General features: G+C 41.1%; 1 protein-coding gene across 1 annotated transcript; it reads left to right on the plus strand.

The window, feature by feature from the left end:
- The first annotated feature begins 276 nt into the window (after window positions 1-276).
- LOC115139825 (RING finger and CHY zinc finger domain-containing protein 1-like) lies at window positions 277-5,710 on the plus strand. The gene is made up of 9 exons (XM_029677639.2): window positions 277-383; window positions 1,178-1,297; window positions 1,408-1,523; window positions 4,193-4,271; window positions 4,386-4,430; window positions 4,613-4,671; window positions 4,861-4,890; window positions 5,046-5,166; window positions 5,433-5,710. Exons 1-9 carry the CDS (start codon window positions 291-293, stop codon window positions 5,607-5,609), a joined length of 840 nt encoding a protein of 279 aa, XP_029533499.1. The 5' UTR covers window positions 277-290; the 3' UTR covers window positions 5,610-5,710.
- The last annotated feature ends 8,862 nt before the right edge of the window (window positions 5,711-14,572 follow it).

Consider the following 14,572-nt stretch of genomic DNA (forward strand, 5'->3'; position numbering starts at 1 on the left):
AGGCATCTTTACATTTACTTAAGTATGACAGTTGGGTACGTTTTCCACCACTGGAAGCATTGTAGGGAAGATGCGCTTCCCTTTCAGGCCCCAGAGCCTATAGAGATTGGAGTAAGACCTTTGAATCTGAATAAAGGAGTACGTTGAAAAAACATTTGGGGGGGTAATATCAGTACGTTTAACTTTTTTAAATGTATTTGTTTACCCTTTCTCTATTTTCCCGTCTTCTTCTGCCTGAAGTTCCCCAGTTTTCACCCCACACAGTAGGGAGCGACATGCGACTTTAACATATGTTTGCGGACCGCCAAAAATACCATAGAAGAAGAAGAAGAATGGCTTCCCTGGTTGGATGTGAACACTACGTGCGCCGTTGTTTGTTGAAAGTGAGAAATAGTTTTTATGAGCAAGTGTTAACTCTACCAGATATTAAGAAACATATGTTATTGATTGCCTTATTTATGTTAACGTATGCTGCTTTGTGTAGCTAACGTGTTTTGCTCATAAAATACCTGTTATTAATTTAGCCAACTAATGCGTTAGCTTGCTTGCTATCTTAATTTACCATCTGAACGGGAGATGGATTTACATATGTCAGATCAAATGAAAAACCTTGTTTGGCAACCCATCAAGAAATATATTTAACAAAGAAATTGGTGTAGTTGGAAATGTTGTATCTATATTTTACATTAATGGAGCAGTAGTTTGCTTGGTGTCATTCGTATATTATACTAGCTAGCTATCGCGGCTTGTCACCGGCGTTAAATTGATTGTCAGCGAAAGTTAGCTAGCTAAGTTCATATTGTATATATATTTTACATTCATCTAGCAGTTGTTTGCTTGGTGTCATTCGTATATTAATCCATTGATATCTGAGTAGCTATCGGCTTGTCACCGTCGAAAATGGTTGTCAGCTAGCTAGCGAGCTAAGGAAGTTCATGTCAGAGTTTAATCTTTCATCATGAATAGAGAGGTAAGCCTGAGCCTGGTTACCCTCGCAAAGTTATTACCATCAAGGCTCTTAGAATAGAAAACATGAACTGGCGCGCACCCAGAAAAATTGTGTGTGTAAATCGCCGGTTTGGCATCACTGTGCCTTCCGTCAAGGTTCTTGACACCAACAAATGAATGTGTTGGTTTGTTTAATTAAGCCCGTTCCAAACTTGGTTATATCCCTCAGGCTCCGTGTTGTGGTAAAGCATACGTTTGTCGCCTGTGCCATGACGCTGAGGAGGACCATCAAATGGACCGCTTCCTGGTCAAAGAAGTGCAGTGCTCAGTCTGCACAACAGTACAACAGGTAATTATGTTAAAGGGGAACTGTTTTCTCTCACTGAGTCCCATCTGTACTGTTCATTCAATATATCAATATGGTCCCATTATTTGTTTATTTCATTTTTTTTCTTTCAGGCACAACAAACTTGCGTGGAGTGTAATGTGACCTTTGGGGAATATTACTGTGATATTTGTCACCTGTTTGATAAAGACAAGAAGCAGTATCACTGTCAGCCCTGTGGAATTTGCAGGTGAGTAACTCTGTCCTGTTTGACTTTGTTACAACTAACATTCTCATATATAGCTCACCCATATTCATCAGCTGATATGTTTGGCCAGCTGCTGGCCACCAGCATGTTTTAGATGTTAATTTTATTTGCATATTGGTGTCTTAAAACACATGAATAGCGTAGCCACTATGTACAGTCATGGCCAAAAGTTGAGAATGACAATATTAATTTTCAAAGTGTGCTGCCTCAGTTTGTATGATGTCAATTTGCATATACTCCAGAATGTTATGAAGAGTGATCAGATTAATTGCAAAGTCCCTCTTTGCCAAGCAAATGAACTGAATCCCCAAAAAAACATTTTCACTGCATTTCGGCCATGCCACAAAAGGACCAGTTGACATCATGTCAGTGATTGTCTTGTTAAAGAAACTTCTCCTTAATGCAACCGCTGTGTCAGATTTCAAAAAAGCTTTACGGCGAAAGCACACCATGCGATAATCTGAGTACAGCGCTCAGCCACCAAAACAAGCCATACAGATACCCGCCAAGTTGTGGAGTCAACAAAAGTCAGAAATAGCGATATTTATAAATATTCACTTACCTTTGATCTTCATCGGAATGCACTCCCAGGAATCCCAGTTCCACAACAAATGTTTGTTTTTGTTCGATAAAGTCCATCTTTATGTCCAAATACCTCCTTTTTGTTTGCGCGTTTAGTTCACTAATCCAAATGCACAAATCGCGGGCACTAAGTCCAGACAAAAGTAAAAAAAAAAGTTCCATTAAAGTTCGTAGAAACATGTCAAACGATGTATATAATCAATCTTTAGGATGTTTTTATCATAAATCTTCAATAATATTCCAACCGGACAATTCCGTTGTCATTAGAAAGGAAAGGGAATGACCAGCGTGCTCACGGCCACACGCAAGACTAAACTAAAGGCTTTCAGCCTGACCACTTGTCGAAACAGCTCTTATTCGCTCCCCTTTCACAATAGAAGCCTGAAACAACTTTCTAAAGACTGTTGACATCTACTGGAAGCCTTGGGAAGTGCAATCTGACCCCATTTACAATGGATATTGGATAGGCAATCACTTGAAAAACTTCAAGCCTCAGATTTCCCACTTCCTGGTTGGATTTTCCTCAGGTTTTTGCCTGCCATATGAATTCTGTTATACTCAGACATTATTTTAACAGCTTTGGAAACTTTAGAGTTTTCTATCCAAATCTACTAATTATATGCATAATCTAGCTTCTGGGCCTGAGTAACAGGCAGTTTACTCTGGACAATTTATTCATCCAAGCTACTCAATACTGCCCCCCATTCCCAAAGAAGTTAACACAGGTGTGAGTGTTGACGAGGACAAGGCTGGAGATCACTCTGTCATGCTGATTGAGTTCAAATAACAGACTGGAAGCTTCAAAAGGAGGATGGTGCTTGGAATCATTGTTCTTCCTCTGTCAACCATGGTTACCTGCAAGGAAACACGTGCTGTCATCATTGATTTGCACAAAAAGGGCTTCACAGGCAAGGATATTGCTGCCAGTAAGATTGCACCTAAATCAACCATTTATCGGATCACCAAGAATTTCAAGGAGAGTGGTTCAATTGTTGTGAAGAAGGCTTCAGGGTGTCCAAGAAAGTCCAGCAAGTGCCAGGACCGTCTCCTAAAGTTGATTCAGCTGGGGGATCGAGGCAGCACCAGTACAGAGCTTGCTCAGGAATGGTAGCAGGCATGTGTGAGTGCCTCTGCATGCACAGTGAGCGAAGACTTTTGGAGGATGGCCTGATGTCAAGAAGGGCAGCAAAGAAGCCACTTCTCTCCAGGAAAAACATCAGGGACAGACTGATATTCTGCAAAAGGTACAGGGATTGGACTGCTGAGGACTGGGGTAAAGTCATTTTCTCTGATGAATCCCCTTTCGATTGTTTGGGGCATCTGGAAAAAAAACTTGTCTGGAGAAGACAAGGTGAGCGCTACCATCAGTCCTGTGTCATGCCAACAGTAAAGCATCCTGAGACCATTCATGTGTGGGGTTGCTTCTCAGCCAAGGGAGTGGGCTCACTCACAATTTTGCCTAAGAACACAGCCATGAATGAAGAATGGTACCAACACATCCTCAGAGAGCAACTCTCCCAACCATCCAGGAACAGTTTAGTGACGAACAATGCCTTTTCCAGCATGATGGAGCACCTTGCCATAAGGCAAAAATGATAACTAAGTGGCTCGGGGAACAAAACACAAATATTTTGAATCCGTGGCCTTGAAACTCCCCAGACCTTAATCCCATTGAGAACTTGTGGTTAATCCTCAAGAGGCGGGTGGACAAACAGAACCCCACAAATTCTGACAAACTCCAAACATTGATTATGCAAGAATGGGTTGCCATCAGTCAGGATGTGGCCCAGAAGTTAATTGACAGCATGCCAGGGCGGATTGCAGAGGACTTGAAAAAGAAGGGTCAATACTGCAAATATTGACTCTTTGCATTAACTTCATGTAATTGTCCATTTTAAAGCCTTTGACACTTATGAAATGCTTGTACTTATACTTCAGTATTTCACAGTAACGTCTGACAAAAAATATCTAAAGACCGAGACAGCAGACTTTGTGAAATTGAATATTTGTGTCATTCTCAAAAATTTTGGCCATGACTGTACAGTTAGTTATGTTTTGTACTCCTGCAGGATTGGACCAAGGGAGAAATACTTCCACTGTGAGAAGTGCAATCTCTGTTTAGCAGGAGATCTAAGAGGAAATCACAAGGTGATTGGCCCTTATTATATCTGTTGCTTGTGTGGGAATTGTCAATGCAATACTGCTAATGCCATGGCTCTTGTCTTTCACTTGATTTATCGGTAATAGACTGTTTTGTTTCAGTGTGTTGAAAATGTTTCAAGACAGAACTGCCCAGTGTGTATGGAGGTAAGTTAGTGAATAGTAAGATCAGTAACACGATTGCTGTGCATTACACGTTGTTAATGTAATTTAGCATACAATTGTGTAATATAGAAATTCACACAGCCTGTATTTGACAATTTCACCAGTACTTCTCCTCTAATGGTTTATCATAGATATATAATGTTTGTGTCTTCTCTCTAACTAAGGATATCCACACATCCAGAATAGGAGCCCAAATTCTTCCATGTGGCCATCTTCTACACAAGTATGACCTTTTCCTTATGAGAGATACACTCAAAACCTTTGTCATTAGCCTATAGGACCTACACAAGTTTGTATTGATGCCACTGTTAATCTGATGGATGATACAGAAGGTGCAATACTGGAGTCTTACTCTTGTCTTCTGGTATCAGAAACCATTTTTAGAATGTTCACTGCTTCTTTTGTTTTTCAGAACATGCTTTGATGACATGGTCCAAACTGGGTACGGTCCATTGTCCTTTTCAAATATTGTGCTAGTTATGATGTATTTATCCTAATTACTGTCATTATCTTATCAATCATGTCATCTGCATGACATTCATATAAGCAATGACGATCTGCGTGACCAGGAATATGTCCTCTATATGTCCTCTTCAGTGCGTATCGATGCCCACTCTGTATGCACTCTGCTTGGAATATGGAGCACAACTGGGAGCAGATGGACAAGGAGATCACTCAGTCACCCATGCCCACTGAATACCAGGATGCCACTGTGAAGGTATGACACAAATGTATTCACTTTGAATGTGAATTGGAACTTTAAAAAGCAAAACATGATGACCTCAATTCTTGTGGTCCCTTGTGTTTTGGGGTGTACTGTAACTACACTGATCTGGTATAGATTTACTACACTGATCTGGTATTATGATTCACTTTGGGCTTATATTCAAGGGATATTTCAACTTATTTTTAAGTTTCAGTATTGAGCACAATTTCTGCCTCATGACATGGTTTGGTCCGTCTCTTCTTCTCCCTGACCTGTAGATCATATGTAATGACTGCCAAACCCACTGTACGGTGCCTTTCCATGTTCTGGGAATGAAGTGTGGTGGCTGTGGGTCCTACAACACAGCCCAGAATGGGGGACTGATACGGCAGTCCCGGGAACCACAGCCCCAGGAGCCAGAGCAGCAGCCCCAGTCCCCATTGCCAGAACCATAGAATATGTATAAGTTGAATTACATTGGGACTCCACCCCCTAGTTCTCTATGCTCCACATTACTTCCCCAGTCTACGCAGACTTAATTACACTATCCAGCTCTTTCTCAACATTGCTCTGCCAAGAGTACAGGTAGTCGTGCCTGGGTTCCAGAACCTGGTGCCAGGACCTCAGGGCAATAAACTTGGATCCCTCTCCTAGTGTGTTGTACAGCAGTTTTGGGGTTGAATTTCTGTTATTACATGGCTATTGATCCATTTGTTTCTCAGATAAAAGCCAGCATAAGATAATTGTGAATGAGGAATTAAATATAGTCAGCCACACAATTTATTTCCCATTTTGTCCCAAGTTGGAATGGATTCGTTTTTGTCATTAATGCTTTCACCAAATTATTTAGATTTTTGTTGGGGTGAAGAATGCTGTTATGTGAGAAGTTTGTAAAGCACTGCAATGTTTGACTGGCTTTGCGTTTCTAAAAACCTATGTAAATGCTTCAGACTGACATTTTTACAATGGTAATGGATTTCAATGTCTGTTTGCAAAACTCAGGTATTTGAAATAATTTAGATACGGTTCAACATCAAATTGTGTTCATTCCATGTTTGAGTGTAATTTTGATTAGACAAGTGGATTGTCATGAGTAACACGTATGTAAATGATTGAATAATTACTACAGTTAGACAATGGCTGTTGGCAACTATCTCACTCCATGCTTAGCTCATATTGTCAGTATTGTCGCTCAAATATGAGAGAAATAGAGTGAAAATATTGCATCTGTATTGCCTTTGGTGTCATTCATTGATGCAGGTTTTGGGATGGTGACATTTACTGTAAAGACTAATAAATACCATGATTGTTCTGAATAATGTTATTTAAGATTTGCATCACAGTAATTTCGAAATAAATAAGATGATAGTAGCTGGAAAGTGTTCTTTACAAAAACTGCAATGAACATTCTGAAAAATATAGTTGAAGTCGGAAGTTTACATACACTTAGGTTGGAGTCATTAAAACTCGTCTTTCAACCACTCCACAAATTTCTTGTTAACTATAGTTTTGGAAAGTCGTTTAGGACATCTACTTTGTGCAGGACATAATTTTTCCAACAATTGTTTAGACATTACTTCAGTGTTTCACAATTCCAGTGGGTCAGAAGTTTACATACACTAAGTTGACTGCCTTTAAAAAGCTTGGAAAATACCAGAAAATTATGTCATGGCTTTAGAAGCTTCTGACAGGCTAATTGACATAATTTGAGTCAATTGGAGGTGTACCTGTGGATGTATTTCAAGACCTGCCTTCAACTGTACATACATACAGTATCAGTCAAAATTTTGGACACCACCTCATTCAATAGTTTTTCTTAATTTTTACAATTTTCTAGGCGCACACAGACAGAGTATACAAAACAGTAAGGACACACTGCCTGCCCTCCAGGACATCTACAGCACCCGGTGTCATTAAGGCCAAGAAAATTATCTACAACCTCAGCCATGCAAGGCCTGTTCACCCTGCAATCATCTAGCAGACGGAGACAGTACAGGTGTATCAAAGCCGGGACCGAGAGACTGAAAAAACAGCTTCTATCTCCAGGCCATCGGACTGTTGAATTGCCATCACTAGCCGGCCACCGCCCGGTATTCTGCCTGGCACCTTAGAGACTGCTTCCCCATATACACTTAGTGTCGAAAATTAGGAACACCCATGGCAATTTGTAGGGCCTTCCTCTGACACCGCCTGCTATAGAGGTCCTGGGTGGCAGGAAGCTTGGCCCCGATAATGTACTGGGCCGTACGCACTACCCTCTGTAGTGCCTTGTGGTCGGAGGCAGAGCAGTTGCCATACCAGCCAGTGATGCAACCAGTCAGGATTCTTTCGATTGTGCAGCTGTAGAACCTTTTGAGGATCTGAGGACCCATGCCAAATATTTCCAGTCTCCTTGGTGTCAGCTTAAGGGTCAATGTACACAGCTGCAGATTTGTGGACTCGAGCCACATGACTTGGACTCGAGTCTGACTTGAGTCACAAATTTGATAACATGGGACATGACATAAAATGACATGACTTGACTTGAATTTGAGAATGATGAATAGAAATGATCTAGCCAGGTTTTGTAATGCTTTGTCACTCATTTTGTGGCACAGAAGACAGTAGCCTCGCACTAGCAAAAATGTTTAACAGATTGGCTAGTGAAACGCACACTCTTCCCTCTGATTGGACCAACAAACTGTCAATCAACAGGTCGGTGAGCTAGTGTTCAGATTTCTGATTTAATGTATAGCCAGTGTCGACTCGTCATTCAGAGCCCCACCTGTTTAACACTTTTTTCAAGTGTTTAACCTGATTTGCATGTTATTTTGGCATTAATTATGTGTCACACATCAGTTTGCAAACCATTAAAAAAAAAAATCAAATCATTGAGTTAATGAAGCCGCATACATACATGGTCTCTATTAAGGCAGCTTCAAACTGCAGGTGTTTCAGCCTAGCTCAATGCTTTCTCTGGTGGTGGGGCAGCCAGCAGAAAATACATAACGTAGGGGTTGGTAATCTTCTCTAGTTGTGCCGTGATTGGCTCAGTGTTTTGTCGCTCATGGGGACACTACGTCACTGCAAAATCTACGGGTAGAGCTCGAAAATGAAAGCCCCTTGGGTGCTGCCATAGAGTTACATTAGAAGTGCCCATCCAAGAAGGCTCAAGGTCATTGGCCACAGATAAAATGACGTCAAATCACGTTATATCTACAGTAGCTTTGATTGGATTGATCATGTCAACATCATACTTTCAAAATCTTAGCTAGGAGGCTAGTGGTCATCATCTCCTTTTCATTCCTTGTCATATGAAAATAAATGATAGATAAAACGTATCGGTCCTCATTGGCCATTGGACATAAACATTACAAACAAGTTGGAAAGCGCAAATTCAACTTTGAGTGGCTTGGAAGGAATCCGTGGCTAACTGCAAGCGCTGCAAAGCAATCACTAGCCTGCTATTCAGTGGAGTGGGTGTGTGGTCCAAGTCTGCGTTTAAGAGTCTCTTTTCCAAGCTTAAAAAGGATAAACATTCAACACCATGGGCCGGAAAAGGTTGAATACATAGGCCATGCTATAAATCCAGCATGACTTCTGCTGTGTTCAAAACTTCAGTGAGTTCAAGACAACTGGGAACTCAGAAAGAAACTGGCTCCGACTGGGAAAATACGTTTTGAACAGTCATCCAACTCGGAATTCCAAATCGGGAACTCGGCCTCTTCCTAGAGCTCCAACCTGAAGATCACTGATGTCATGATCCGACTTTGTTTTTTTCCAAGTTCCCAGTTGTCTTGAAAGCACCATAAATCCAGAGAATGACAGACTTTCATGATAACGTTTGATGACGAAATTTGCCCACAAAGGACCACCGTGCTGCCTTCCTGTTCAAGTGAGCACAGCACAACAACGTGAGTCCAAACATGTCTTGTATGCTGCTGCATAAATTATGTTATATGCCAAGGAGATATGTATACTGCAGCTAAGAAGGTAATACTAAGTGTATGTTGTGTAGTAAGCTGTTAGTAGGCTATGTGCCTCACCCTAATAATTTGGTCCCTTTCCCTCTTCTAACTTAGCCTACTGTCTTCCCAGACAACTGGGAACATGGAAGAAAACTTGGGGGGGGGGGGGGGGGGGGGGGACGTTTGGAACGGTCATCCAAATCTGAATTCAAAGTCGGGAACTCGGGCCTCTTTCTAGTCCTCCGACTTTCTGATTTGCAGATCACTGATGCATTGATTTGACCTCGTTTTTTCCCTGAGTCCCCAGTTGTCTTGAAAGCTCCATGTGTCCTGTCCCTGTCATTCTGGTTGTGCATAATAGGATGTCATGGGCCCCAGCACGCATAGAAATACAGTCGTGGCCAAAAGTTTTGAGAATGACACAAATATTCATTTTCACAAAGTCTGCTGCCTCACTGTCTTTAGATATTTTTGTCAGTTGTTACTGTGGAATACTGAAGTATAATTACAAGCATTTCATAAGTGTCAAAGGCTTTTATTGACAATTACACAAAGTTGATACAAAGAGTCAATATTTGCAGTGTTGACCCTTCTTTTTCAAGACCTCTGCAATCCGCCCTGGCACGCTGTCAATTAACATCTGGGCCACATCCTGACTGATGGCAGCCCATTCTTGCATAATCAAAGCTTGGAGTTTGTCAGAATTTGTTGGGTTTTGATTGTCCACCCGCCTCTTGAGGATTGACCACAAGTTCTCAATGGGATTTAGGTCTGGGGAGTTTCCTGGCCATGGACCCAAATTATCGATGTTTTGTTCCCCGAGCCACTGAGTTATCACTTTTGCCTTATAGCAAGGTGCTCCATCATGCTGGAAAAGGCATTGTTCGTCACTAAACTGTTCCTGGATGGTTGGGAGAAGTTGCTCTCGGAGGATGTGTTGGTACCATTCTTTATTCATGGCTGTGTTCTTAGGCAAAATTGTGAGTGAGCCCACTCCCTTGGCTGAGAAGCAACCCTACACATGAATGGTCTCAGGATGCTTTACTGTTGGCATGACACAAGACTGATGGTAGAGCTCACCTTGTCTTCTCCAGACAAGCTTTTTTCCGTATGCCCAAACAATCGGAAAGGGGATTTAGCAGAGAAAATGACTTTGCCCCAGTCCTCACTAGTCCAATCCCTGCACCTTTTGCAGAATATCATTCTGTTCCTGATGTTTTTCCTGGAGAGAAGTGGCTTCTTTGCTGCCCTTCTTGACACCAGGCCATCCTCCAAAAGTCTTCGCTCACTGTGCGTGCAGATGCACTCACACCTGCCTGCTGCCATTCCTGAGCAAGCTCTGTACTGGTGGTTCCCCGATCCCGCAGCTGAATCAACTTTAGGAGACGGTCCTGGTGCTTGCTGGACTTTCTTGAGCACCCTGAAGCCTTCTTCACAACAATTTAACCACTCTCCTTGAAGTTCTTGGTGATCCGATAAATGGTTGATTTAGGTGCAATCTTACTGGCAGCAATATCCTTGCCTGTGAAGCCCTTTTTGAGCAAAGCAATGATGACAGCACGTGTTTCCTTGCACCACCTCCTTTTGAAGCTTCCAGTCTGTTATTCGAACTCAATCAGCATGACAGAGTGATCTCCAGCCTTGTCCTCGTCAACACTCACATCTGTGTTCACAAGAGAATCACTGACATGATGCCAGCTGGTCCTTTTGTGGCAGGGCCAATATGCAGTGGAAATGTTTTTTGTGATTCAGTTCATTTGCATGGAAAAAAAGGGACTTTGCAATTAATTGCAATTCATAACATTCTGGTGTATATGCAAATTGCCATCATACAAACTGAGGCGGCAGCCTTTGTGAAAATTAATAATAGTGTCATTCTCAAAACCTTTGGCCACGACTGTAGGCTACATGGCCTGTAAGAGAAAATGATTGCTCAATGTATTAACAGTGGTGGGAAAAGTACTCAAATGTCATACTTGAGTAAAAGATACCTTAACAGAAAATGACTCAAGTGAAAGTTACCCAGTAAAATACTACTTGAGTAAAAGTCTAAAAGTATCTGGTTTTAAATGTAGTAGTAAAAATAGTTCTTGATTTGTCATACTTGAGAAGTACAAAGTAAAAGTAACACATCAAATTCCTTATATTAAGCAAACCAGATGGAACGATTTTTGACCACACATCATTTACAAACACAGTAGTTGTGTTTCGTGAGTCCGCCAGATCAGAGGTAGTAGAGGTTACGTTATATTGATAGGTGCCATAATTCTGTTCTGCCTGAGCATTCTAAATGTAATGAGTACTTTCAGGTGTTAGGGAAAATGTATGTAGTAAAAATAGCATTATTTTCTTTAGGAATGTAGTGGAGTAAAAGTAAGTTGTCAAAAATATAATTAGTAAAGTACATATACCCCAAAAAACTACATAAGTAGTACTTAAAAGTAGTTTTACTTTAGTACTGAAATATTAATCAGCATTAAGTCTTATTAAGAAAAATCTCCCAATGTAACAATGTATGTGGAAATTGCCTTTGTAGAACCAGTTTAATGGTTGTAATTGTCAATTGGGTAATTGTATGGTCCCAGAAGGAGCAGTGCTTATGTACCTGTTTGAGCTCCTTTTAGGCTGCGTTTAGACAGGCTGCCTAATTCTGATATTTTTCCCCACTAATTGGTCTTTTGACCAATCACGTCAGATATTTTTCAGAGCTGATCTGATTGGTCAAAATACCAATTAGTGGGGGGAAAAATATCAGAATTTGTCTGCATGTGTACACAGCTTTAGACAGATTCGATTTCTCAAGGGGGGGAGGCTGTGCAGTTTTGCCCTCTACCTGTGACCCTTCAGATAGGACAAGTTAAGCAAGATGCATAGGCTATATCTTTTGGGCTATTTCCCATGCATATTTGGTCAATCTTCTTGCATGATATGGCACTTTCACCATTGGACATCCAAGACTTGTAAATAAATCTACACTCTAAAAATAAAAGGTTTCGCTGCAGGATCCTTCAGAATAATTTAAGGTTAATTTAAGAACCTATACTCTGCCATCAGTTAGTTTCTGAACCTTTGTAGACTTAAGGGGTGCTTTGAAGTACCCTTTCCAAAGAGGAGTTTGTTTTGAAGCGTGCGGATGGTTCAGTGTTGCCAACTTAGCGACTTTGTCGCTATATTTAGTGAGTATTCAGACCCCTCTAGCGACACATTTTCAAAAAAGCGACTAGCGACAAATCTAGGGACTTTTACTGGTGTTGTTGGAGACTTTTGGAAACTCTGACATGAAAGCACATATCGTTCTTACACTTCTCAACGAGCAGCGGGTGCTGCAGCGGGCCCCACCCCTGTCCCAAAGTACTCACAGGCGGGCGGCCCAGTCCTAGCGCAGCAGTCCCTCCCAGCTGCAGTCAGAGCAGGAGATGTTCACCCCTCCACGTCCAGACTACAAATGAATTGCGCATGCGGGAAGCCGCCGCTGGCTGATCCTGCCCTGGCTTACATAAAAATAAAAATAAATTTAGCTGGTAGTTGTTGTATAAGTGTTGGTACGTTTTAGCTAAAGTTAGCTAGCTAGATTCAATATTGACAAATGTTAGTCCTTATTTAAACCCATGATACTCTCTCACCATCTCATCATTGTGTGTCTCCATACTCTCCTTCTCAATCTGTGCAAAGCTCTTATTCAAAAGTAGCCCTTGTTGAGAGACCAGACAGGGAAGGGCTATGTAAGAATTCTTCAGTGTTCTTACTCACATTACTTCATACTAATAATCTCTTTACACCATTCACTGTGCCTACCCAAACCATAATGTGCTAGTTTGAAATTTTTCCTTCTCACTGACCTTGGTCCCAATAATCAATCATGACATTTCTCCTCTCTACATTTTATTTTAAGGAGGCACGGCATGATAGAGAATAAATACAAAAAAGAACACCAGCCGCTTGCTCACGTTGCACAAGTACAGGAAATGCAGAAGAGGTATGGAAGGTAAGGGGGAAAAAATAAGCCCAGATGAAACCAAAAATGAAGACCCAAGGTAATTGCATATAAATAATGGCCAATATTTAGTTTGTCAAAATCGAACTGCTGATCCCAGATCAGTTTTAAGAGCATAAATAAGATTGTATGAACAGGTGGAGACCTGATATGGGACATTTAGCCTTTTTCTATAGACTTTATGTTTGATATTTATATTTGATTTTCAGATTGAGACTGGTGAGGATTCCTTCAGTCAGAAGTTACATGGTGAAAAGAGGCAGGTGGAGTGCCAAAAGAGACCTTACATAAGGTAAGACAAAAATGAAAAAGACTGAAAAATATCAATTTTTCTGAAACAAGGCACCAAGGACATCTTAAAACGGTAACCCGCACTCTATTTGTCAGCCATTGTAAGTAGTCAAAAGGTCTGACAGAAATAAATGGTCAAAACTAATGTAACATATCCAAGTACTGTCATCTGAATCCAAGATATATTGATGCATTATAAACAAATTGACTTTAAGATTTTCTCAGAGATGAGAATCAAATCCGGTATGGATGTGGACTGAAAGATTATGTTCGGGTTCTGCACAATGGCCGACAGAATCATTGCAGAAACTGAGAAGAGGGGTGTGGCCATGGAGTTGCTGAATCTCTACAAGACGACACTTCTCTCACACGGAGGAGGAGGCTCACAATGGCAATTTTTAAAAATCAATGTTACTGCATGTAAAATGCCTTTCCAGCCTTTTTATTACACAGCCTCTAATTTTAGGTTTGAAGGTCACTGCAGCCATTTTGCGCCTCTTACCTCTTCAAAGAAGATCCAAGTGGGCTGTACGTCAGACAGGGTATGTATTTCCCAGCAGACAATTAATGCAAAGTTAGTACTGTGTAAGGTATGCTGTGCAAGACGTGCTGTGCTCAGTTAAGTTACTGTTTGAAATATGACTTGAGTAACCTTTGACTTTTTTTTATTTTTACTTCTTGAAATGTGTAAAATTCCTATCACTTACCAGACCAATAGAGGGGAATCCCTTTTCAGATGAGAGCCACATCCAGCTCTTCCTGGATGGAGAAAAGCTACTCACTGAAAAGCCGTAGGACATCTCCATGGGATTGGGAGTGGCAATGGGGGTCATTTCCTTCTTCATATTGAGTATGCAGCATCAGTAAAAAGAACTATGCTGTTCATTCAGAAATGTGTTCTGGGAATTGATGAGGTCTTAAATTACCAACAAATGTTGTACGAATGGCAAACCTTTTGCTGTAGAAGGATAAGGGAGACCAGAGATTTCTGTGATGTCTGCAAGTGAGATTTGTGACCACTCAATGTCATTTTTATTTTGTTATAATTCATAAACACCCTAAAAAGGTGCTTTGAGGAAACTTTAAAAGGCTCCTCGGGGAAAAGGTTCCTGGGAGCACCATAAGGGCTTCCGTCAGTGTTGCATTCTGAGGAACCCCTAAGAAGGTGCCTCCAGGAACCTTTTCT

The sequence above is a fragment of the Oncorhynchus nerka genome, linkage group LG13 (assembly GCF_034236695.1).
Source record: "Oncorhynchus nerka isolate Pitt River linkage group LG13, Oner_Uvic_2.0, whole genome shotgun sequence".
Taxonomy (NCBI): domain Eukaryota; kingdom Metazoa; phylum Chordata; class Actinopteri; order Salmoniformes; family Salmonidae; genus Oncorhynchus; species Oncorhynchus nerka.